This window comes from Podarcis erhardii (genome assembly GCF_964252035.2).
Source record: "Podarcis erhardii genome assembly, chromosome: 1".
Taxonomy (NCBI): Eukaryota; Metazoa; Chordata; class Lepidosauria; order Squamata; family Lacertidae; genus Podarcis; species Podarcis erhardii.
The window spans coordinates 62,129,552-62,156,217 of NC_138497.1; the positions used below are offsets into that span (position 1 = coordinate 62,129,552).

The 26,666-nt window shown below is 40.4% G+C and overlaps 1 protein-coding gene across 1 annotated transcript in view; it reads left to right on the top strand.

Moving 5' to 3' along the window:
- Positions 1–26,666, top strand: part of SLC17A6 (solute carrier family 17 member 6) — a 51,297-nt gene that overhangs the window by 16,462 nt on the left and 8,169 nt on the right. The window contains exons 4-8 of the mRNA XM_081835141.1: positions 18,797–18,911; positions 21,110–21,197; positions 21,981–22,067; positions 25,838–25,980; positions 26,505–26,654. Of these exons, the coding sequence (XP_081691267.1) occupies positions 18,797–18,911; positions 21,110–21,197; positions 21,981–22,067; positions 25,838–25,980; positions 26,505–26,654 (583 nt within the window). The remainder of the gene's footprint in view (positions 1–18,796; positions 18,912–21,109; positions 21,198–21,980; positions 22,068–25,837; positions 25,981–26,504; positions 26,655–26,666) is intronic.

Genomic DNA, 26,666 nt, shown 5'->3' on the forward strand with positions numbered 1-26,666 from the left:
TATCTGCAATTACTCAGTCAAATTATACATTTTCTTTAAAGGCAGCTAATAGCAATTGAAGCATCTCATTTGCTTTTAAGGAGCAGTCTTGAATGTCACTATTATAGTTGCTCCTCTTAAAGTGGCCAGTGTCTAAGGAGGCTGTGCATTAGCATGATCTCTTGTGAGAGCAGGTGACCCTCTATAGTACAGTTCCAGCACTCCATTTGATCTTCATTTTGGAGTCTTAATTGAACTAACTTACTTTCCTTTGAAAGCCCAAAAGGTGTCATTTCACATCATCGCAGAGTTAATAATTTATCTGAGAAATATAATTGTAATGGGCTTGTTTGATGATGTGATATTTCAAATCGGCATATTGGTTTGTTAGGGTTTTTTTTTTTTTGCTAAATGTATGAATTATTTAAACAATGGGGTGCTTGCAGTATTTTTTTTTTTAAAAGAAATCAATCATTCACTGCTTGTAAGAATTAATTCTGATTGCATGAGTTGTCCCACACAGCCATTGTACCAGACAGGAACAGAGCAGTTGTGTCTTCATATTTCTTATCCAAAATTCTTTTTCAGTCTTGCTGAGACTGTTCGTATGTTCTTGCTATTATAGCTGGTGTTTGGTCCTAGTAACTTTAGATTTATATCAACATCATCAGCGTACTCACAGAGGAAATAATTAGCTGGCGGTGGGACAGATGTATTGAAAAATATGCAAGTTCATCATATAAGGCTCAGGAAAGCCAAATTCATTTCTCATGCTGATTTTAGCCCACAGAAACTCCATAGTTATTGTAATAGGAACTTCGCCTTATTCTGGGTCTATTATTGTCTTTGACTCTGATAGCTATAACTTGACATTTTAAGGTATAAAAGCAGTGATGCAACTGGAAAATGTGCACATGAGGATTTAGATGTGCACAGAAAGGAAGGGCACGTTGAATCAACTGGGTGATGTACACATAAGAAGAAGCAGACCAGACCATTTGCTGCTAAAAATAACCACCTTTTCATGGAGACTGATGCCATTCATACAATAATAGTTGGGTGTACTGTTCATCAAGTGAATTGGAGCCATCATACTGGGACTCTCCAGCTTCTTCTCTATGTTCCCAGTGGTCATGGTGGAGAATACCAGAACACACAATGGGATGGCCCCAGTTCATCATGGTAAATGGCAGCAAAAGGCAACCATTCACCACGATGAAGCAACAACAACAACAACAACAACAATTTTATTTATATCCCGCCCTCCCCGGCCAGAGCCGGGCTCAGGGTGGCTAACATCAAAATATATAATACATTAAAACATAAAGTTCAGCAATCGACTGAAATACAGCTTAAAATTGGATTAAAATCAAAATAAGATCAGATGGCTACCCACAAATTATAACTATAGGGGTTGGGAACCTTAAGTACTCACCAAACTCAGATATTTGTATGAGCCAGTGAGAAGAGTTAGAGAGGCCACTTATATGCAGGGTCTTGTAAGAGGAGGGGGGTCAGACTGGGCCCCAACCAAAGGCTCTGTCTTGCAGGCCCTGTGGAAAGATGTCAAGTCCCACAGAGCCCTGGTCTCTTGTGGGAGAGCGTTCCACCAGATATGGGGTATACCAGGAGAGGCTGTCCAGTAAGTACAAGGGTCCCAGGTCGTAAAGGGCTTTAAAGGTTAGAACCAGCACCTTAAACTTGACCTGTACTCCACTGGGAGCCAGTGCAGCTGGTGTAGCACTGGATGGATGTGGTCCCACATCTTCTTGGAAAACATAATACGTATTCTGCCTCTTTTTCTCTCACTGGGGAAACACAAGTAAATTGACAAAAATAAATAAATAAATTTTTGTCCATGACACACACCAGACTGCCATAAAAGTCTTCAAGATAGATCACTGCTTTTTCTAGATGTGGTAACTTGAAACTGTGTACTCTGTGTATTGAAACAGCCAAAAGAAAAATAACACACATTTAAGTATCCCTATACCTACTTAATCTCAAACAGGAAGAGCTTGCACTGGTTCTGAAACGTGTCCAGAAGAATAGTTCTCTGGTTAATCTCCAGGAAAATAAAGTTCCATAAATGTTGATCATATGTATTAGTGTGTCTTAGATGTTCAGACTTGAGGCTCAGGTAGCATTATTCACAGGACCCTCTTGTTTGATTCCACAGATTGTAGTAGGCCATAAACAAATCTTCATGCTATCTAGTTCTGCTGGATTATTTACTGCAAGGTGTCTGACAAAGCAACTGCATTAAACAAAGTGGTTGTCTGGAGATAAAACACAAACAGATTAACCAGATTCTCTATGGGAAGTGAGATTCTGTAATTCAGAGTGATCATGGTCACACAGTAAACAAGTGCCCTTAGAGCTATTCTCCGTGAGCTTAGATTTGTGACAGCACAATTCAAGAGAATTTAATTTATTTTTCCAGTCTAGCAGGTGATAATGAGTCCAATTAAAACTTGACTCCCAGTTAAAATAGAATAGTCACATGTGTGTAGTTGGAAGACAAGAATGCTTCACCACCATGGAACAATTAAAAGTATGGGTCGTTGGACTGTTACTACTATGCTTTTTTTTTTTTAATAAATTTTTTATTAAAGATTTTCTTAATACAGTAAAGAAAAAACCAAAATAAACAGAGAACAAAACAGAAAAAGAAACAGAAATACAGTTAACATCTTGTAATAGCCATATTTTCTTCACTTTTTAGACTTCCTCACGTCTCTCGCTCCTGCATTCCAAGATAATACAATTTTAATCAGCAATTTATCACCTTGTTTCCATTCTTATTCTATAGATTGCCAATATTATGTCCCTAACTTTGAATACTTTTAGCTAAGTCTTAATTACCCAATTTAAACATAATAATTATTCAAAATTTATTTTTCTCTTTAGGTTCACTTATTCTCATATTCTTTTCAACTAACTTAATGGGGCCGTGTTATTTTCAATCTCGCATCCTTCTTAGCACTCATGTAATTTACAATGTTTTTGTAGATAGTCCTTAAATTTCTTCCAATCCTCTTCCACTGCTTCCTCTCCCAGGTCTCGGAATCTGCCAGTCATTTCTGCTAGTTCCATATAGTCCATCAGTTGCATCTGCCATTCTTCCAGCGTGGGCAAATCTTGAGTTTTCCAATATTTGGCGACAAGTATCCTTGCTGCTGTTGTAGCATACATGAAAAATGGTTCGGTCCTTCTTTAACACCCTCTGGCCAACAATGCCCAAAAGGAAGGCCTCTGGTTTCTTAGGGAAGGTATACTTAAATACCTTTTTCAGCTCATTATATATCATTTCCCAGAAGGCCTTAACCCTAGGGCAAGTCTACCAGAGGTGAAAGAACGTTCCTTCAGTTTCCTTACATTTCCAACACTTATTATCAGGCAGGTGGTATATTTTTGCAAGCTTGACTGGGGTCATGTACCACCTATATATCATTTTCATAATATTTTCTTTCAAGGCATTACATGCCGTAAATTTTATACCGGTGGTCCATAACTTTTCCCAGTCAGCAAACATAATATTGTACCCAATGTCCTGTGCCCATTTTATCATAGCTGATTTAACCGTTTCATCCTGTGTGTTCCACTTTAACAGCAAGTTATACATTCTTGAAAGTACCTTAGTCTTAGGTTCTAACAATTCTGTTTCCAACTTCGATTTTTCCACCTGGAAACCTAGCTTTTTATCCAATTTAAAAACCTCTTTAATCTGAGCGTAATGTAGCCAATCTCGCACCTTATCTTTTAGTTTCTCCAAACTCTGTAGCCTCCAATTATCTCCATCTTTTTCTAGTATCTCCCAATATTTCGGCCATTTGACCTCCATATTGGGTCTTTTCAGAGCCTTAGCTTCCATAGGTGACAGCCACCTTAGGGTCTTATTTTCCAATAAGTCTTTGTATTTTGTCCAGACATTAAACACTGCTTTCCTAACAATATGGTTCTTAAAGGTCTTGTGAATTTTAACCTTGTCGTACCACAAATATGCATGCCATCCAAAAGCATTGTTAAAACCTTCCAAATCTAAAACATCAGTGTTTTCAAGAAGCAGCCAATCTTTTAACCAGCAGAAAGCTGCTGATTCATAGTACAACCTTAAGTCTGGCAGGGCAAACCCCCCTCTTTCTTTAGCATCAGTTAGGATTTTAAACTTAATTCTGGGCTTTTTGCCCTGCCAGACAAATTTCGAGATATCTCTTTGCCACCTCCCGAAACACTCCATTTTATCCACAATCTGTAGAGTCTGAAACAAAAACAGCATCTTTGGCAATACATTCATCTTTATAGTAGCAATTCGGCCCAACAAGGAAAGTTTCAATCTTGACCAACTTTCAAAATCCCTTTTAATTTCTGACCAACACTTTTCATAGTTATCCTTAAATAAACTCAGATTCTTTGCTGTTATGTTTACCCCTAGGTATTTAACTTTTTTAACCACCTTTAACTCTGTCTCTTTCTGAAACCTTTCTGATTCTGAAGATGTCAAGTTTTTCCCCAATACCTTAGTTTTTTGTTTGTTTAGCTTAAATCCCGCCACCCGACCAAACTCATGAATCAATTGTAATACCCTTTTTGTACTAGATTCTGGCTCCTGTAAGGTCAAAACTAGGTCATCTGCAAAAGCCTTAAGTTTATACTGTTTCGCTCCGACCTGAATTCCTTCAACCAACCGGTCCCCTCTGATCATATTCAAGAGCACCTCCAGGACCGAGATAAATAGCAAGGGGGAAATAGGGCAACCTTGTCGTGTTCCCTTTTCAATTTTAAACTCTTCCGTCACCACATTGTTAACTATCAATTTAGCCTTTTGTTCTGAATAGATTGCATCTATCCCATTTTCAAATCCCCGTCCCACTCCCATCCCTTCCAAGTTTTTCTTCATGAACTTCCATGAAATATTATCAAAGGCCTTCTCCGCATCTATAAATATTAACACTGCTCTTGTATTAATATTTGTTTGCAAGAGTTCCAAAATGTCAATAATGTTCCTTGTGTTAGCAAACAAATGTCTACCTGGGAGAAAGCCTGCCTGATCTTTATGAATCACTTCGTTTAAAACTTTTTAAAATCTGCTTGCTAAAATGTCTGCAAAAATTTTGTAATCCACATTTAGAAGGGAGATGGGACGGTAGTTCTTAAGTTGTGTCTTTTCAGTTTCTGATTTAGGTATCAATGTGATGAATGCTTCTTTCCACGATTCCGGTGCTTTCTTCCCCTCCATAATCTCATTGCAAACCTCCAATAATGGATGTATCAAATAGTCTTTCAATGTCTTATAATATTTGGAGGTAAGCCCATCTGGCCCTGGAGATTTACCCAATTGCATATTCTGAACGGCATCTTCAATCTCTTGTTGTGTTATTTTATAATTCAGGGTTGATCTATTTTCTTGAGACAACTTTGGCAATCCATTCTTTATCAAAAATTGTTCTATCTCAACCTCATTTTGCGGCCCTTGAGTATATAATTATTTGAAGTATCTCTGGAAGCACTTTCTGGTCTCCACTGGGTTCTGGATATTTCTTCCTTCATTCTCTAGATTAGTAATCGTGTTTAATTTTTGTCTCTTTTTCAACTGCCATGCTAACAGTTTCCCACATTTGTTTGCCGATTCAAATGTTCTTTGTTTCATTAGTTTAACTTTCCACTCGACTTCCTGATTTGTCAATTTGGAATATTGTGCTTGATAAAGTTTAATTTCTCTCAAAATCTCCTGTGACTTCGGTCTCAATCTTAGCTTCTTCTCGCATTCTTTAATTTTCTCCAAAACCTTATCTTTTTTCTCATTCTGTGCTCTTTTCTTTATAGCGTTCTGTTGTATCAGAAACCCCCTCATAACCGCTTTGCTTGCGTCCCAGATGATTCTTTTTTCCACCATAGTGTTCAAATTTATCTCAAAATAGTCCTTCAAAACTTTTTGGGCCTTTTTGATAGTCTCCTGATCTCTAAACCAATTGTCATTCATCTTTCATCTGAAGGATCCGGTTGGGGTTAGTCTCATATCCATCTTTACGGCATTATGGTCGGAGCAGGTCTTTGGGCAGATTTCCACTTTTCTTATCTTAGGTGCCAGACCTCTAGTTACCCATATTTAGTCGATTCTTGTCCATGTCAGTTGGGCTTCAGAAAAGAATGTTCCTTCTCTTCCCAGGGGGTTCTTTGTCCTCCAAATGTCAATCATGTCCATATTGTCAGTCAGTTCAAAAAAAGTTTTAGGTAGTCTGCCATCTTTTGTCACATTTTGGCTATGGGACTTATCCATGTTGGTTGAAGCCACCCCATTCATATCTTCCATCATAATGATGTTGTCATAGTCCAGATAGTCCAGCATTATCTCATGCAGCTTCTTATAAAATTCCGATTTCCCCTCATTTGGTGCATAGATTCCTAATATCAAAAACTTTTCTCCTTGATTTTGTATCTCAATTGCCAAAATTCTTCCCTGCTCATCTTTAAATAGAAATTTTGGTGACAGGCTCTCCTTCGCATATATCACCACTCCTCTTTTCTTGACTCGGTCCGAAGAAATAAATTCTTGTCCTAGTCTTTTGTTTATTAACACTTTTCTGTGGAGCCTAGTCACATGTGTTTCTTGCAAGCAAATAATGCCCAATTGTTCTTTTTTCAATATATGAAATATTCTTTTCCTTTTATCCGGGGAATTGCAGCCATTAATATTCCAACTCAGAAGTTGCAGAGACATCCTGGACAAATCTGTTATTCCTTTGGTGGTGGTATCTTTTTCTCCTGGTCTTCAGATCCCAAAGGTGTAGGTGCTGGCGATGGCCCGGGCCCTGAAGGTTTATCAATCCCTTTCTGAAGGTCCTCTCCGTAGGCACTCAAGAATTTTTCTTTATCCTCGGCTGTTTTAATTTTCACCTTCTTCCCTCTGAATGTAAAAGATAGTCCTTGAGGAAATTCCCACCTGAAAGCAATTGAATTACTCCTCAGCAAGCTTGATAACTCAATGTAGGTGGATCTAAGGTCCAACAGTTGTTTTGGGATATCTTTATAAATTTCTGCTCTTCTGTCCGAAATTTCTAGTGACTTTTCGCAATGTAGGCCTAATATTTTATCTCTTTCCTCCTTGGATCTCAAAGTAATCAGGCAGTCTCTGGGCCTATCTTTCCTTGTTAATTTCCCAAGTCTAAAGGCAGTCACAATTTTAAAGTCCTTTTCTTCCTCCAAAGGCCAAAACTTGGAAAATTCTTTTGTCAGGAATTCAACTAAGTTCCCTTGTTCAAGTTCTAATATAGACCTTAATCTCAGATTGTTTTCCCGACTCCGTAGTTCTATCATAGACAGATAAGCCTGCTGTTCACCAATCTGCTTGTGCAATGGTTTTACCTCCTTCTCTAATTCTTCAACTTTTTGATTGGCTTCCTCAGCCAATTTACGGTTTTCTGTAGTGGCTTCAAATAGTTTCCCAATTGATTGTGTATTCAGAGCAACTTGTTCAGTTAATTTATTAACACTGGCTGTATTTTGGTCAATCTTAGCCATTTGCTCATCCGCCTTTTTATCCAAAACTTCCAATTTTTCAAAAATTTTATCTAGTACTGAGCTGGATCCTCCTGCAGCCATAACTTCCAGCAAAGGTTGCTCGATTCCTTCTTCCTCTGCCAACAACACAGCAGGGACAGATGATCTACGCGGCTGTGAAGTTAAAGTCAAAGTTGTTTGTTTAGCTTTTGCTTTAGCCGCTCTTGTTTTCCCAGCGCCACTCATTCCAGTTTGTCTACAAGTCAAGGTCAAGCTAAGTATATTCCCATGGGAATCCACCAGCCCAGAGGGTAAACAGCCAAATAGGAGGAAAGGAAAGAGAAAGCAAAGTCACGTACAAGTATAAATCCAAAGTCCTCTAGAGGGAGTTCAAATATATCTTGAGGGAAAAAGCCAGATTGTTAAAATAAATGATTTATAACTCCAATTAATACAAAGCTCCAATATTTCTACAGCAATGTCCAAACAGCCGTTAATTTCCAAAGAACCTTCAGTTTTCTTGTAGTTAACAGAGTTGGTCTTAAAATCACAACAATGTCTCTAACAAGTGCCAGAAAAGGTTTTTCAATGTAGCAGTTCCAGTAACACTCAGCTTGTAGCAAACCCTAATAACAAAGTGTCAAAATCTGCAAACTGACAGTTCTGTTAATCAGGCAGTCCAGTTGCCTGGGTTTCTCAGTGAAATTGTAGTTCCAAAAGAAGAGGTAGAACACAGTCCATATTTAAAAAATAAATCACTTGAAAAGGTTAAATCCTAGTTTAGCATGAAAACAGCTCCAATAGAAGCGCAGATTACTTGCTTTTTAACGCCTCTTCGAAGGCTCCAAAGATCAAAGTCCTTTGCTTTAGATCTTAAGCAGAAGCGGAAGACGGACTTCCTGGTTGCGTCTCCTGCTTTTAGCCGAATTTATAACAATTTAATCTCCAATTCTTACTGTCCTTTCTTACTCACGGGTTGTTGCTTTTCCAATCGAATGTCCCCAGGAAAAAAGGTTAGTGCTCACCGACAGTGGCTATGCGGCTTCACTCCATAGAAATAGCGATCGACTCACAGCACCGCGCCAGCCCTTCCACGTTCCGAGACCCCTTACGGGGTCCCTTCGTTTTGGGGGGCGCTTCTGGTGCCCGCCGAGTCCCACGACCACAGGCTTTCACTGCCTGTGGGTTTCCGATGTGGGTCTCCGCTTCGCCGTAGCGGACGACCCGTTTCTGTGGAGCTTCCCCCTCACAGCGCAAGGAGGACCGCCATTGCCATTCGCGCCGCCTCCGGAAGTCACTACTATGCTTCTGCTGTTACTACTATGCTTCTGCTGTTACTATCTTGAGCATCGTTCTTTTGATTCTTACAGTGCTGATTTGTTGTATTCCAAGACACACAAAAAGGACCATGTATATTCAAACTGTGCTGTACATTCCGAGTGGAATGCTACTCAGGGGATTCTCCCATTGGCTGAAAGCAGATGGATTACCTTTTTTTCTGTGCCCCCTCCCACTGTGCTTCTGGAAATCTGCTTTGGGAACCTCAGAGGCAGCATGAGAGTGGCACAGAGGTTGCATGCACACACACACAAATTAAAAATGTATTACATTCAAATTAAAAAGCATAGAAATATCAGCAAACATACTGGTATGGTAGTTAAAATGGTAGACTAGAACTGAGGAGAATCAGGTCCATATTAGTCTTTGCTGTCATGAAAATCACTGAGTGACGCTGGCCAATCACTATCGATACCACCATAAACTTCCTTTATATAATGGTTGTGAGAATAACATGCGTTGAGGAGCAATGCTATGTCACCTTCGCTCCTTTGAAAAAAGGTGGGATAAAGTTTAAATACAAAGAGCCAGATTATTAAAATATCAGCGTCTATAATAATACAACATATACTTGTTGTTAACCAAACAATTTCTGTAATATCTCATTGTGTTTTAAACTAGTCCACATACTAGGTGCAGCTTGCTTTTGTAATTCTAGTGTAATTCTAGTTTAGTGAAGTCCACTAAACTGACTTCAGCTTCTTTCTCTGTTGTTTGGAATCTTTGCTTGAAGCCTGGTTCTTCCTTGCTTTCCACTGGCTCCCTTGGACCCCTCTTGGGTTGTTGTTTTTAAGCAGCAGTGGCAAAATAACACTGGTACTGACAAGAGCATCACTGTTGTTTCTGAAACTCCTCCCCCACCTCCTGCCTCCTATCTGTCTCTACAAACTGCAACAGTTTGTATGCTGTGCATCAGCCTAAGTCTGTTTAATGGGGAAGCCTTTCCCCTAGCAATACAATGATATCTATAATGATTTTGCACTGAGGGGATTTCTTCTACTTCACACCTTTCTTATGATAAAGTAATGGATCCCGTAAAGCTTTTGCAGCTGACTGGGTATATGAACATGTTTTGATGTGTGTTGATAGAATGTGAAATGCAGGAAGGTTTTTCTTTTTAAATGGGCGAAGGAGGCATGAATTGCTACACACATGTCTGTGTGCTAGGAGAACAAGAACGAAAGCTAGAGTTTTGTGAATTAATTGTCCACTGTTAGATATTAACCTAGAAAAATAATGGCATTCTAATTAGTTCCACCACACACTTTCAGCAATGCAAGCATTAGAGACGTCCCATAAGATCCTGTGATTTCATGTACTCATTGTGAAATTAACACCTCATTAAAAAGAGATGTTGTCAGGCATACTCATCTTTACAGAACTGTAATAACGATGCTTTCCCTGCCCATAATTCTCTTTGCCTGCAAGAATGAAACTCATGGCTATGTTCTGACACAAGGTTTGAGTGTAGGTCACCCATAGATAAGTCTAGTAAGAACCTGCTTATACTAGACTGTGCCTCTGAAAATCTGCTCTGCAGGAATGGGGACTGTCCAAGACCTTCTAAGACAGAATGGGAACAGTCAGTGGTGACACTGGGGGAAAATGGGGGTGGGCACAGTAGAGGCAAAGTATATTTCTAGGTGGCTTTGTTGTGTTCCACATGCTCAGATCTCTGAAAGAAAAATAGCACTATATATTATTGACAAGGAGTCCAGCAATGGAGGGGGCAAGCTCCTTGTGTGTGTGTGTGTAAGAGTTTGCCCCTCCTGCCCCCACCCATGGGAACAGGGAACTCCAAGGGGAATATACAAAAGTTGCCTCCCTCCCTTCATCCAGGGGAAGTCTCCACTGGATTGCAACCCATTTCATGAAAAGTCACTCATGAGTCAACCCCATATGCATGAAAATTAATTGTGCGGCTTACAGCTCTGCCATGAGGTTTTAATAATCCAATCCTATGTGGTGGTGCTGAGGGGTTCCATCATGGACCAGGCATGTAGAGAGAGAGAGGAGAGAAGTTTAAACCTTCCCTTACCAGCAGCAATTGCAACCAAAAAAGAAGTTTACAATCACACATTGGAGGATAATATGTGATTCTAGATTTACTCTTGACCTAATTTATGTCAAGTTATTACTCTGTTGCTGCATGGTTGCTGCAGATGTCTTTAGGGGACAAGAACAGCCCTGCTTCATCAAGCATCCTCTTCTCACAATGGTTTGCTATGCCTATGGGAAGCAGGAGCTAAGTGCAACAGCACTTCCTCCACTTGTGATTCTTAGCAGCTGCGGTTTAGAGGTACACTATCTCTGATAGGGGAGATGGGACATAGCTTTATCTTCTATGAGTTTGTCTAATTCAGTGTTTCCCAACCTTGTGCCTCCAGCTGTTTTTGGACTACAATTCCCATCATCCCTTGCCACTGGTCTTGCTAGTCAGGGATGATGGGAGTTGTAGTTCAAAAACAGCTGGAGGCACAAGGTTGGGAAACACTGGTCTAATTCACTTTTAAAGCTATCAAAATTGGTAGCCATCAAGACATCTTGTGGATGCAAATTCATAGGATCATAGAATTATGGAGGGGAAGGGACTCTGACAGCCATCTAGTCCAACACTCTGCGTTGCAGAATTCCTGCCCAAATCCCATAATTTATGTGCTGTGTGAAGAAGGCAAAGGGGAATAAAAACCAGCTTATGCAGCACCTGGCTTGCCTGTGCTTGCCTGGGGTGTAGTGTGCCAGCTTGACATCTTGTTGAAGTCAGTACTTCACATATTTGACTTGGGAGACGATCCCAGACACCAGCATGGGCTTCTTTGTTTTCCATGCAGATCAGCCGGTGCTGCAGAAGCCTCATTGAAAGGTTCTGATCTCCCACCACCCTGCCGTGCCTTTTTACATCGGTTTCCCCACAGAGGGGGCTAATGAAACATTGAGTGATCTCTCCCTCTGCCATATGGCTCGAGGGTCTTCCATTTTTCTGTCATAGGTGATGAAGCCGTGTTCACAACTTAATGATGCACTGAGGGATTTGGGGAGGGGATGGCTGGGGGATTTGCTTGACAAAAAAAAAGTGGGTCTCAGATGTGTGGCAAAAATTAATAATGCATCCAAGCTTTTATTAGATTAGAGGTGGTGGCAGAGAATCAGTTTATCCATATTAATCCTTCATGAAAGGCTTAAAATAGGATTTAGTTAGAGAAACACACACAGATGCCTCCACCCCCTTGTCATGTAGAAAGGAGTATATATTTTTAAATGAATAGAAATAGCCTGTCTCATCACTGGTTTAATGTGACAAGGAAAACTGTGAATCCAATGGATCTGTCAGCCTTCAGTGCAGTATACTGCATTCTTTTTTAATTTTAAATGTTGTTTATTCAAGAATTCTAATGCGAATCCACTTTTTTATTTTAAAATATTCTCATAAAACAGGCAGTAAAAGAGACAGGGTCAGCTGTTAAAACTAAATCATAAAAGCATTGCTTGTCTCAACTGGCTAGAGCAAAAAAATATCTTTATCAGCTGGTGAAAAACAGAAAGCAAAGGGGAGCAACTGTACTTCATGGGGCAAGGTAGACACAGTCTGGATCAGATTACCTGATTGGAGCTCTGCTCTACTCACAATGATGGTAGAGGTGTCCAATCATCTTCATCAACTTTCTCCATATCCCTTTTCTTGTCCCTCAGAAGATCTGCTCTGAGGGTTGCAGGACCTATGAAACAGTGTGAGAGATGGTGCTGGAATGGGTAGGGAGAAGGGGCAGGGATTGGCAGGCATAGTTCCCCATTCCTCCAATCAGGTGGAGTTCCTATTGAATCAAAGGTCCTTCTGATCATGGAAGGACCATGCCTATGAGTCCTGTTCTGACTGTCAGGTCTGGGCACAAACATGACATTTAGCTAGGTTTAAACGTGGCAGCCTAGAGGTTTGGAAGGGACTCCTGACACCAAGGGCCATTTGATAGGAGCAGTGTTACTGCAAATGATTTATATAGCATCCTGACACTGCATGGTGCTTTATAGGGCAAAATTAGTAGTAACAGGAACCTTAGTTTCTTTAAAACATTCTCATATCTCCTTTCTAGAAAACATTTTCAAAGAAGCTCACTGTAGTGTAAAAGCCAAGAACAAAACAATTTCTAACCAAGAACAGAAGCGGATTTACAGGAGTGTAACTGGTTCAGTTGCACTTGGGTGCGGAGCCTTGGGGGCACTAGAATGGAAGGTGAGAGGTGGGGGTGCAAAATTTTGGTGTTGCACGATATACAATATCTTTATTGTCATTGTCCCATGCAGAACAATGAAATTGAAAAACTACATAAAACATTCAAAAACCCCTAAAAACTCTGAAACCCCATTTTAAAATACACTATACTATAGAGACCCCTTATGCTGCGTTTAGAACCAGAATGGCATTTGCCTAGAAACTGTTTCTCAGGCAGCTAGTCCTGGCCTTTATAACCCTATACCTTCTTCCAGAAGGCAGAAGCTGAAAGATCATTTCATAGGGCACTGCTGAAATTTGAGACCCCAAAGTCTGCCACTGTCAAGACAAATTTGGATGGGAAGTAAACAGTCTAAAACAGGGGTCAGCAACCTTTTTTAGCAGTTGGCTGGTGCACCGTCCCTCAGAACATGTGGTGGGCCGGACTATATTTTGATAAAAAATATGAACAAATTCCTATGCCCCACAAATAACCCAGAGATGCATTTTAAATAAAAGCATACATTCTACTCATCTAAAAACACGCTGATTCCCAGACTGTCCCCAGGCTGGATTTAGAAGGCGATTGGGCCGGATCTGGCCCCTGGGCCTTAATTTGCCTACCCCTGGTCTAAAAAGTCCTTTAAAGCATCAGAAATGATAAAAATGACAAAACATTATCAAAATCAATAGTAGTGTAGCACTCTTAGCATTTAGCATTTCACAGTCATTTTTCAGCTGGATCATGTTTGCCTGTTACAGATGGAAATGTAAAGCTGTGAACTGGGACTGTGTCGTAATTCTACAGGGAGTTGATAGCTATGCAGGAACTTGAAATTGGGGTTCTAATCCTAAACACACCTTCCTGAGAGGAAGCTCCATTGCAAAGCTGGATTTACCTCTCAGTAAATATGCATACCATGCTGCTGTAGGGGCCCCAGACACAAATCACACTATGCCTGCTCATGGGATCTGGAGAGAACCAGCACGTGAGGAACAGGAGACAGGCATGATGTAGTTAAGAGGGGAAGGCTTCTATAGGAATCCCCAAGAGTAGTGCTTCCAGTGGACTTCTGAGCTTATCGCCCCAAAGAGCTTCAACAGCAGTTCCTCCCACCCACAAATTAAAGGCTTAAGGACCTCAGGGATTTTTGGATTGGGACCATAGCACAGGCAAAAGGGCTAAAGCATTTGTAGCTCCCCACCAGGGCCTTGACCTAGATTGGCTCAAATCCGCTGGCTATTTCTGCAAAGAGAAATCCTGGGCAAATGACATGATTAATGTCAAGCGTAGTTTGGCCCTCTGTAGACAAAGTGTAGGGTACATAGCTGTCAACGTTTCCCTCTTTTTAAGGGAAATTCCCTTATTCCGAATAGGATTTGTCACAAGAAAAGGGAAAAGTTGACAGCTATGGTAGGGTACAAGCATTTCTGGAAGAAGGATGGATGTAAAACAAAGGAACTGGGACAGCACAAAGGCTTTTCTGACAGTAAAAGCAATCCTTTTTCCCTAAAAAATGTTAAATGTTTGCTAGGACTGTCTCAGTGTCAGTGCTGTATTACTATATATTCTCTCATAATGGAAGGAGGAGTGAATGTGGTGTAGGGAGTTGAAAGTAACATTTATATTTAACTGACAGTCCAGTTAAAAATGTGATTTACTTTGGGTAAGGAAATACTTTCCTGAAAGTAGAATTTAGTGAAGCAATTGCTCCATCTGCTGACAGATAACCACACAATGTGCTTTAATGTCCTTAAATGATTCTTTTTTGGATATTGCAGACATACTTCTGGTTTCCCCCTCCCATCACCTGCATTAAGACTGCATTAAGACTCATGCTTTTCTGGGACTAAACCCCACTGTAGGACTGTAGGACTTCTGAGATAGGACTGTGCTGCTAGACTCATATTAAAGCAAGTGCTACTGTTTAATGGTGTCTGAAAAGGTGAAAAGGGTAACAAGCCATGAAATGACTGTGGTATACATGTTGCAGTACAGAATGGAACCCAAATAACCAGAGTGACTCTGGAAAGTGGAGCTATTTTTGATAGGGAAAAATAAAAGCACTTGCTTAAACTGCCTTTGCTGGCAGGCTGTATCTGTTGGGTTTGAATTTGTTTTAACTTTACAATTGCCCTAGCTTATATATGTTGCTGCTTTATACACAGTGTACATTGCTGTTTCATTGCTGTCTTGGAATTTCAGTGTTATTACTGCACATACCTAGTGCTTTTAAGTAAAGGCATTATAAGATATTTTATATCAATAAATTAAGAGCAATGTTGCATTTAAGGCATTTGTTAAAAAGGCCCTGTGATAATATAAAGTTTGCAAATTTAGACACCTCAGTTCCAGATATTCTAGCAATTTAAGGAGATGTATCAATGCAAATGTTATACAATACAGATGGGAGCAGTGAGTGCCAGTGAATATGAAAGGTCACCTAGAAGGCTTAGCCTTGTTACAGCAGAGGTCAAACCTAGCATTTGTTGTTCAGCTTTCTTTTATCCTTATTCTTCAGATATTAGCTTTCTTCTTATTTTGATGTCAGCTTTAGAAATACCATTGTGTGATTTTGGATGAAATTCCTTGTACGTTGCAGTACAAGGTTGCATATATAGAAATATAGGCTGTGACATTAAAGGGACAGAAAATAATAGAAAATGAAACACTCTGATTTCTGCTTTAATTCAGTAAAGAAAATGACTCCTGAAACAGAAAAAGCACAAAGATAGGCGAGGAAAATAGTGAGGCTCAAGTAGGAGCATTCAGGCCAGATATGCTAGCCTAAGAAATCCAAAGGAAAGCAGATATGTTTGAATAATGATTATCCAAATTTCTGAAATCAGAAATAATCAGAACTTTGGATAAACAAAACCAGCTGTTTACTTGTGCAACACTAAGTCAGGTAGATCCTAATGGTATTTCATGCTAGGAGTGTGCACATGTCCCAAGATTTGCCTTGTATCTGTACATGTGCATTAAAAAAAAATCTGATCTGTTTCTAGCCATTTAGTGTTCTCTCTGTGTTGGTCTGTGTTTCAGGTCCTTAGCCACTTGGTATAAACCAAAGCCCTGTGTTTCCCATTCACCATAATGAAGAATGTAAACATAGCTACAACTTTTCCCCCTTTTGGCCAAAGTGGATGAAATTTACAGGGACAGGAGAATCCTACTGTAGTGAATTAAGTATGCCAAATTGCCAACAAATAGGTCAAGGGGCTTTTTGTGAGGGAAATAAAAGGGATCCACTTTCTCCTGTAATCCTTTATGGTAGGGGCAGGTTTTTTTGTTTCTTACCATACAAGAATTAGCAGGTGGCTGAGTGGGGTATTTGTTTTTGGGGTATTTGTATTTGTTTTTTTAAAAAAACTTTGTAGCTTCACACCGGCCTTTTCATTTTGGTTGTCACAGAGTTAGGCTGCCTGTGGAGTTCTGAAGGGCTGTGGTTTTGTTGTTGTTGCTGCTGTTAAAGCAGAGCTACATTGAATTAATTTTAACCCTCTGCTGCTGTGTTTTAACAACAAAAGCCATCACCCACCTCCAGCTCTTCATTGCTCTGCAGGCAACATTTTGGACAACCTCATTTTTTGCAAAGCCCATGGACAGAGATATATCTATCTATCTGTATGGTACAGAAGGAACAGAAACAGCATAGCAACACAAAGCTATGTAGGGTCCCTAATCTGACTCTGGGATGGGTTATTGACATCACATGTGAGGGGTGGAAAGGCCCCGAATCATTCCAATTCACTGTGTAATTTGCTCCTCACCAGATATAGAGCAAGGTACATTTATTCATATAAAATATAACAACTCTAGCAATGAAAGAATATGTGAAACCTTTGGTAAAATAATCAAAAGGGAGACTACAAAAGTACAATAGAAAAGACAATGAAGTACGATACAAAAGTGATCACAAAAAAGAAACATGGCATATAGATGACAGTTTCTTAAAATGTTTTTTTTTTTTACCAAACTAGGAAATATACCCTTATCGTATATATTTAACTACTTGGCTTCATTGGGATCTTGGTACTTTCATATGAAAGGGCAGATTTTCATGTACGTTAAATGCACTGGAGTGAATGGATTAAAATAAAATACTAGGAAATGAGCCACTCATACGTTTAATAGAGTTCATCATCTAGGAAATACAAACTGTATGTTAAAGTAAACACTGAATTCATACTAGTATAGTTAATCTAGGGAGGGAGGAAATACAGGAAACTGGTGAAGAAAAGCTGTCAAACATAGGTATATGTACTCGGTCACACACTCAGGCTTTTTCTTTCTCAAGAGAGAGAGAGATTGTTTATACAGAAAGAGGTTTGGTGGGATGTATTAATAATAAGAGAGTGAAGTGGAGACCTATCTCAGTGGAGCATCCTCTGTGGACCAAGTGACCTTTTCCTGCACAGCTGCCTTAAGTCATTTTTCTGTCTTTTCAAACAAAATCAATCCTGTTTCCAGTTCAAGAATTTCTCTCTCTTTGTATAAACAGATGCATAGAAAGCATGTACTGGAAGTGTGCTCTATGCTTTGCAATATGGCCCTATTTCCTGCTTTGTTTGTAATGAATTAAAGACAACCCACATTTTCCTGACTGTTTTGTTGATGATCACCATGCAACTCCCATTTCCTGTTCAAGGCAACACACTTTCCTTATTTCATTTATCCTTAACAGCAGCTAGGAGAAGTAGATGACCTGTTCAAGGTAATGCAGTAAGTTCTTGGTTCTTAGTAGGAAATTGGTTTTGGACATACGTCATTGTAGTCCAAAATCAACACTGTTCATGGAGCTTCCTGTATGGTCAGTGTTGACATTAGTTTTCTCTACCCATTCCTTTAAGTGTGCGTTCACACATGCATTCTTTACTACTCAATGAATGCAACATCAAGTGATTACCGGTACTTGCATTCATATCCAACATCAAAGAACAAGCAGCACTTTTATAGTGCTTAACATAAATTAAACACAATACATTTTAGTTGGGACAGTTTTCATATTCACCTACTGACCTTCCTCAAGTGATAAGTCATTGATGGTGTATTTTGAATGATTTTATGCAAAGTCCAGTACTAGCATTGTGATTGAAAGTGACCATCTTTTGTTTAGTTGATGGCTTTGTAATGCCATAATGGTTGGTTGACATTCCATTAATGGGAGCGAATAGTCAGGAGACATTTTCCTGAATAGGCAATCTACCTGCCAAGGTTGAAGTCAAACGAGTGTTCTGCAGTGTGTTTCAGAAAAGAATAAAGTTTTGCTCTTTGAAATTGGAGAGAGATGTGAACTGGCTGAAGACAGTTGGTTGCAGAGAATCTCTCTCGGAGAATCTGCATCCCTGTTTTTAGGAGCCTGCTTGCTTTGATTAGCCTGCGCTTGTATATTTTGTTTAAAAGGTGTTGCAAAGCACCATGCAACACCAGTGCACTCTCATGCAAAGGACACTGCGCCTTGTAACACTGAACCCGAAACTACTTCCCACTCTGGGAAATGTGGATTGATTGTGAAAAAGTACTGGGGAAATATTTCCCCAAAGAGATGGACCCTGCATGTGGAGTGCATTTAAAATAACCCTTTATGAAATCACAATATTCCTCTACTAAAATAGATATTTTGGCATGCATGGAATGAATAACACAGATATCTAAGTCAGCACATATGTTTCACAGAAAGCTTAAATATAAAAAGATAGATCAGTATGCTTGAATTCTTGGCATAGGTTTAAACAGCAACATTCCATTGCCTTCCTCTTCTTTTACAGGGTTTTTGGTGCAGCTATCCTATTGACGTCCACTCTCAATATGCTAATACCGTCCGCAGCTCGAGTGCACTATGGATGTGTTATCTTTGTCAGAATCTTGCAAGGTCTTGTAGAGGTATGGATAAGAAATACAAACTCTTTAACGTGTGCTTCTCTATCACCATGGCCAACTCGAATAGGAGAAAGATTGATCCTCATGATGTAACCTTGACATGACATATTTCTTTGCTCCAACATGAATGACCTGCAGGGGTTCCTGGAGGAGTAGGCACAATGGCTGCATGTGAATGCTTTGAAGGAAATTCATTCTGAAGCTATGAAAGAGCTGAGCAGAAGAGAAGATAATGTCAGGATAGAGCAGAGAAGAAATGTAAGCTAGGCATGAGGAAAGTGGGGAGAAAGAAACAGCCCACAGGGTTAGATGTTACAAACATCTCGATTTACAAACACTTCGGGTTACAGACGCTTCAGGTTACAGACTCCGCTAACCCAGAAATAGTACCTCGGGTTAAAAACTTTGCTTCAGGATGAGAACAGAAATCGCACAGCAGCGGCGCGGCGGCGGCAGCAGCAGGAGGCCCCATTAGCTAAAGTGGTACCTCAGGTTAAAAACAGTTTCAGGTTAAGAACGGACCTCCGGAACGAATTAAGTTCGTAACTAGAGGTACCACTGTATAGGCAGGTGACACAAGCACCTTGGTGTTGGATCCAGTGAGGCAGAGCAGGAGATGAAGTACCATGGATAGCTCCAAGTGAGCAACTCCCTCCAACGGAGATTCTCCTCCTCCTTGGAAATTAATGGTGTTACAAGGCCAGAGGAAAAACCTGATCACCACCACTTACTGACTGTTGTGTTATTACACCTCACTTGCAATCTTCCCTAGAACCTCATCTCTGCCTACCCCCTGATTTTTTATTTTTAAAAACCCTTCAACAATGTCTCTAACACTGTGCCCCCAATATTTTTTCTTGAAGGGCAGCGCCCAAAGAAAGCAGAGGTTGATAGTACATTAAGCCTTTATAAGCCTCTGCCCCCATGTCACTTCACTCAGGCTCCACCCCCTTGTGGGAAGCTTAGATTCTTAAAAGACATGGATCTTCCTGTGTTCCTTGACCTCCTGCCTGGTGTGCTCCCTGGGCCACTGAGATACTATGGGAAGCATTAGGAACCTCTGGCTCAAAAGACAGTGCCAATAAGGCTGTGGCTCTATAGGCCCAGGTTTTGTGGGCTGTCAGTCATCTGCTGGCCCAGTTGTCTCTTGAACTCCAGCAGCAGGCTCAGAGCCCTGAATCTGGTCCAGCTCCTTAGCTGGTACCTCTGTATCCTTTAGCTTTGCATCCAAATTGCTGCTTGCCTTCTCCTTGCTGAGTTCCACAAGTGCAACACTGAGTTTATGGAGGAGGAAGCTGGCATGCAATGCCAGCCCCTAGAATGGTTGAAAGAAGGCTGGCAGGTGGGACTGCCTGGAGGCAGACAGAAGCTGACAGGGCAGTGCCCCATTAGCTTCAATGGACCTTCTTCACCATCCGCAGCATGTGTTTTAAATGACTAACAGTTGGATCTGAATGCATTAGCTTATCAGCCAATTCACCCTTGAGTCTGATCAGACATATGACTAATTAAAAGCGGAAAAATGAAAAAATAAAATAAAAAATGGGACACTGGTGGTGCTGTGGGTTAAACCACAGAGCCTAGGACTTGCTGATCAGAAGGTCGGCGAATCCCCGCAGCGGGGTGAGCTCCCATTGCTCGGTCCCTGCTCCTGCGAACCTAGCAGTTCGAAGGCACACCAAAGTGCAAGTAGATAAATAGGTACCGCTCCAGTGGGAAGGTAAACGGCGTTTCTGTGTGCTGCTCTGGTTCACCAGAAGTGGATTAGTCATGCTGGCCACATGACCTGGAAGCTGTACTCCGGCTCCCTCGGTCAATAAAGCGAGATGAGCACCACAACCCCAGAGTCGGCCACGACTGGACCTAACGGTCAGGGGTCCCTTTACCTTAAAATGAAAAACGCCACCAAAACATACACAGCCATAGGGTGCTATGGTGTTTAATTTCTGCCCCACTAAAATAAATGAATGAATCAAACTTAGAAAACATCGGATCAGGCACAATATATGTAGATGTTTCACTGAAAATGAGTATTGCATTTCCAGTATTACTTGTCACAGATAGTCATAAATCTGCCAGCTCCTCAGTGACCTATGAATATTCACAACTCACATTTGCTCCATGTAACTGATTACTCCTGGTACTACTCAAATTATATTATGCTGAAGCAGGTATCATAAACTAGGTCATCTACTCCACAGGGCGTCACTTATCCAGCTTGCCATGGGATATGGAGCAAATGGGCACCTCCTTTAGAGAGAAGTAGACTAGCAACTACTTCTTTCTGTGGTAAGTAGCACCTTAATTTCTCAAATGTGTTCCCCCTCTCCTTTCTCCAGCATTCTCTGAAATAAACTGATATTTCTCTCCCTCTCCCCAATTCATCAACAAGGTTCATGCCTATTGACTGCCATTGGATTTTCTTCCACCTAAGAGTTTGGAATAGCAAGCTCACACCTCTCAGTCTGTGAACAAAAATTAGGAATTTAAGAGTGTAACTCCGAGTGTTGCAGCTCTGATTCACACAAGTACAATTGGATTTCTTTGTCAACCTGAATGAAACACTGAGATGGTGAAACAATAATTTGGACTTCCTCGGTATTCACATAACAAATGACAGGTGCACCGGAAAGGAGTATTCTTAAGGCATTTAAATTGGCATTGAATCAAGCATCTGATTCAAGGCTAATGTGTTTAGGTGACCATTTTATCACATCTGATATATGACACCTCCCCCCCCCCCAAAGCCAAATGGATAAAAAATAAGACTCAAAAATAATCGTGGAAGTTGACTGTTTCATTATTTTAGTATTGTGGGATGAACTAACCATGTGATGATGTTGGCCAAATAAAAATGGTAATGTTGTCCATTTGGTCTACTTCACTTGATCATTTTGTCCAGAAAACATCAATGGAAGCTTTTCTTCAGAAGCCTGCAAAAACAAAGATGTCTTTGAACTGGTAGAAACTGAACATTTGACAGACAGAAACATGGCTTCTTATGAATATTCATTTCTGACCTGTCCCCTCAGTAAGCATTTCCATTTTGTTAACTGCTGTCTTCTTTTCCAGGTTCTTATGCAGGTGCAGTAATTGCAATGCCACTGGCTGGGATTTTAGTGCAATATACTGGATGGTCTTCTGTGTTCTATGTGTATGGTATGATATTCTCTGTTCACCTTGCTTTCTATGCCACTTTACAATATGCTACTTAAAACCCAACAAAACATGATAATTAAAAGATATAGATGCTAATATTCAATAGAATAATAAAACAACTTTGAAACAGCAGATATATCAAAACTGCCACCCAAAGGGAAGATATTCTGGAATGTGCTAGTGCAGAGATAGGGAACCTGTGACTCCAGAACTTCCTGGACTGCAACTCCCGTCAACCCTAAACTGTTGGCTACAGAGGCTGGGGTTGGCAGGAGTTGGAGCACAACAACATCTAGAGAGCCACAGGTTTTCCATCCCTGCCCTAATGGTGGTGTAGAGTTAAGTAAGGGAGGCTTACACACATGCACACAAACCAACACCCATGCAACTACAGAAAATGCCTTGGGGCTCACCCTTACAGTCCACAGGTCTTTCATTGCTGATCTCAGTGATTGTTGGGCATGAGAGAGATGCTTCCTAAGGTCGTTTGGCTATGTAATGCTGTAAAGCAGGGGTGCCCAAACTTTTTTCAAAGGGGGCCGGATTTGATGAAGTGAACATGCGTGAGGGCCGGCTAAAGTTGTTGCGCTTTCTTTAGGATTGGAGTTGTTAGGATTTTACCCCAGGACATATACTGCCACAGGGGCTGGATTAAATCGACCAGCGGGCCGGATTAGGCCCCTGAAATGGACTTTGGACATGCCTGCTGTAAAGGTTCAAATCAACATCTTAAAATTGTTCCTGATGTGTCATTTATGCAGGATTGCTATTATATGTTCCCAGTTTTCTCCATCAAAGTTAAGATGGGCAGCCACTGTCTCAACTACCTGTATCTTTGGAATGCTCTACAGTATATACTATGCAAGCATTATAGTAACAAGAAGGAGATTGTAAAATCCCATCTCTTCAGTTGGTGGTAACCAATTAAATTCTTCTCAACATAGACTCATTGACATTAATAAGCCAAATTATTCTGAATATGGCCATTACTGGTCCATGGTCATTGAATCAGGCAGATTTGGTAAAATATCCCTTTAGTTACTGAAGCCATTCAATATCATACCCAGATGTTGGATTTAGTTCCTTAATGAAGTAGAAACACCATCACAGTATATATCTGGCCAAAATTTTGGTGGAGATATGGTTTATGTGAAATGCTTGAGCCCTCTGAAAAAACTCAGTATGCCATTATCCTTTGACACACAAAGCATTCTGAATTTGGGGGGAATGAAAGCCATTATTTCTGTGGATATGTAAGAACAGAAAGCTTTAGGACCACAGAATATGGAATTTTGTTCAGAATATAGCTCCCTTCCTCCATCTATAATCTTGGTCTGCATGCAGCTATGTTGAAAAACAGTGGGGGTGGGAATGCTCTGAGAGGATTTTAAGGGAATAGAATTCAAAATGTTATTTTGAGCAGAGCAAAAATAGGTCACATGAAGATGCTTTATAATTCCCAAAGCAGCAGAAATCTTCAAGCTGCCAAATTAGGCCTTAAATGAGAACTGTGACTCAGTCACATTGCACTTACCTCAGTGCAAAAGTGGAGAAACTGAATTAAAGTCCATGAACTAGATTGTCAGCTAAAATAAAGCTATATTGAATTGATTTAATTACAGTGGGCAGTGTAGAAAGGTCTCAGTTAGTGACTACGTGCAATATGGAAAAGGTCCTTTTTGGAATGTCCTTTTTATTGTCTCTGCAAAGCAGGTTTTCAACAGCTTAGCTGCACAATTTCAGTATTATTTCTCCTGGCATTTTCACTCCTCCACCCCCATATCTTTAACAGTTGCATACAGGTACAAATGAATTAGACACCATTTCCCACAGTTGAATTTTTGCCTGCTGTGCGGCTCTTAGGGTGGAAATGAGGCTGGGGCAGAAGGTGTGGAATTGCTCCTTAGAAATATGTGCGAAATTGGTTTGTGCCTTGGAATTATTTGAAATGGCACAAAGCTGTGCAGATTTGCACAAGACAGTCACACCTACAAGGCTGAAAACATAAGAACCTAAGAAGCGTAGTGCAAGATCAGGCCCAAGGTCTACATGCATTCTATTTATTTAAAAGCATTTATAAGCCATTTATCAGGGGGTGGCGCTGTGGTCTAAACCACCGAGCCTCTTGGGATTGCCGATCAGAAGGTCGGTGGTTCGAATTCCCATGATGGGGTGAGCTCCTGTTGCTTGGCTCCAGCTCCTGCCAACCTAGTAGTTTGAAAGCACACCAAAAAGTGCAAGTAGATAAATAGGTACTGCTCTGGCAGGAAGGTAAACAGCATTTCTGTGTGCTGCTCGTGTTCCGTTGTGCCAGAAGCAGCTTAGTCATGCAGGCCACATGACCCGGAAAAACTGTCTGTGGACAAATGCCGGCTCCCTCGGCCTGTAAATCAAGATGAGCGCCACAACCTCAGAGTCATCTGCGACTGGACTTAACTGTCAGGGGTCCTTTACCTTTACCTTTATAAGCTATTTAATAGTTTTAAAAAATATTAAAGTGATGTACAATACAGAAAACAAACAATGTCATTTAAACAGAAATGCAGAAGGTAATATAAAAGCATATACAAACAAATAAAACAAGAATTCAGACACATAAAACAGGCTCCAGTCTTATGGATCAGGGAAAAGCTGGCCAGAAAGATAAATCTTTACAAGACATCTGAAGCAGCTGATGGTTTCTGCTTAACACATGAGAAGGTATGGGAGACGCCTCTAGATATAAAGTGCAGAAGCAGGACATGGGGGAAATAGCTCTTCTCTTGCTGTAGCAGTTGTTATACAGAGGCAGGCTGATATTCTACAAGACGGCCTTATTGGTTTGGTGAAAATCTGCAGAGTAGTTTTAAAAGGAGGGGCTTCAAAAATGTTTACAAACTTAACAACTGAGTTGCCTTGCTTCAAAGAAAATGGTTGCTCTGTAGATGGGTTTTGGAGACAGCAGTCAATATGCTTCATAGCTCTATTTTAATTCTTTTTTAAAACATTTAAAATGTTTTTTTTTTTTAATGTACACTTCAGTTAATAATAGAGGGAAAATGTAGGCTATTCACACTGCACTAATTAACACTGCTCATTTTGCATACCACCTATTCAATGGCACAGAATAAAACCCCAACATGTTATCTGGGAGTTGTCACTGGAAGAAGATGCCAAGTGCACCTGTTTGAATCTTGCTCTGAGGAGAAATTAGCACAAAACTGTGTGATTGTGTCAGACAGAGTGCCACAACTCTGCAGAGATGGGGTGAATATTTTTAGTATAGTAAAACTCTTTAAGGTTACAATGAAGGGAATGCTTCTTTTATAGCCAAATAGAACGAGGACAGCAAAATGTTCCAGTGTCTTTCAGAACATCCATTTCTATAGAATCTACCATGGCCTAGATACTCTCATCTCCCCATTCACAGCCCAGCTGCCTGTAGGGATGGGATGGAGGGCCTCTAGGCTGGCCTTTTCAGACTATCAGAGTCAGGCAGAAGCGAACCAGTTTATGCAACGATGCTCTCACATGATCCAAGCAGGATTGTGATTCTGCTGGGCCTTGCATGCTCCTGCGGACAATTATAGAAACATCTTTTGTGACTCTTCCAAGAGAACCTAATTATGTTGTCAATCTTATTAAGGAGCCAGAACTCAAATATATAAATATATACAAGGTGTATAGTTAAATAGACTGCCAAATCGCAGGCAGGTACATTTTTGCTGCTTGGGTGATATTGTTCAGAATGCTATTATTTACATTCATTTTTTCCTTTGTATGTTATGCAGGTAGTTTTGGTATGGTCTGGTACATGTTTTGGCTTTTGGTCTCATATGAGAGCCCTGCAAAGCATCCCACAATTACAGATGAAGAGCGCAGATACATAGAAGAGAGTATTGGAGAGAGTGCCAATCTTTTAGGAGCAATGGAAGTAAGGGCTCTGCTATCATGTATGTTTCTACCCTGACATTCGGAGATAATGTGCTTCTAGCTTAGGCTGGCGTTGAATTTTAAAGGAATGTTGTAGCCAACACACACAAATGCAGCTCTGGAGTGATGCCCATTTTCTTAGTCCATTATAATGTTGAAAGGGGTGGAATTAAACATGGTATTTGGGAATCCCACACTGCTCAGTGAGAGAGAAGAATGTCAGTGCAGTAATATCAAATAATAAAACTCTGCAATCCAGAATGTTATTTTATTATCACAACAAGTGAAATAAAAAAGAACAAGGATTTTTGAACATATTTGAGATATGGACTTTAAGCATTTATGCATGACTGCTGCTAATCTCTGCTAATCTTCCAAATGTGTATGGACTTCCTGCTTGTTTTTACATGAGCAAGTACTGTGTAGCAACACAAATGTGCGTGTGTGCATAGTCAGACCAGTTAGCAGACTCAAAATGTGAGATTACATCCATGAAAAACAATGATACCCTGCCTTTCCCCCCAGAAATTCAAGACTCCATGGAGAAAATTTTTTACTTCTATGCCTGTCTATGCAATCATTGTTGCAAACTTCTGTAGAAGCTGGACTTTTTACCTACTGCTCATTAGTCAGCCTGCTTACTTTGAAGAAGTGTTTGGATTTGAAATAAGCAAGGTATGGTATTAT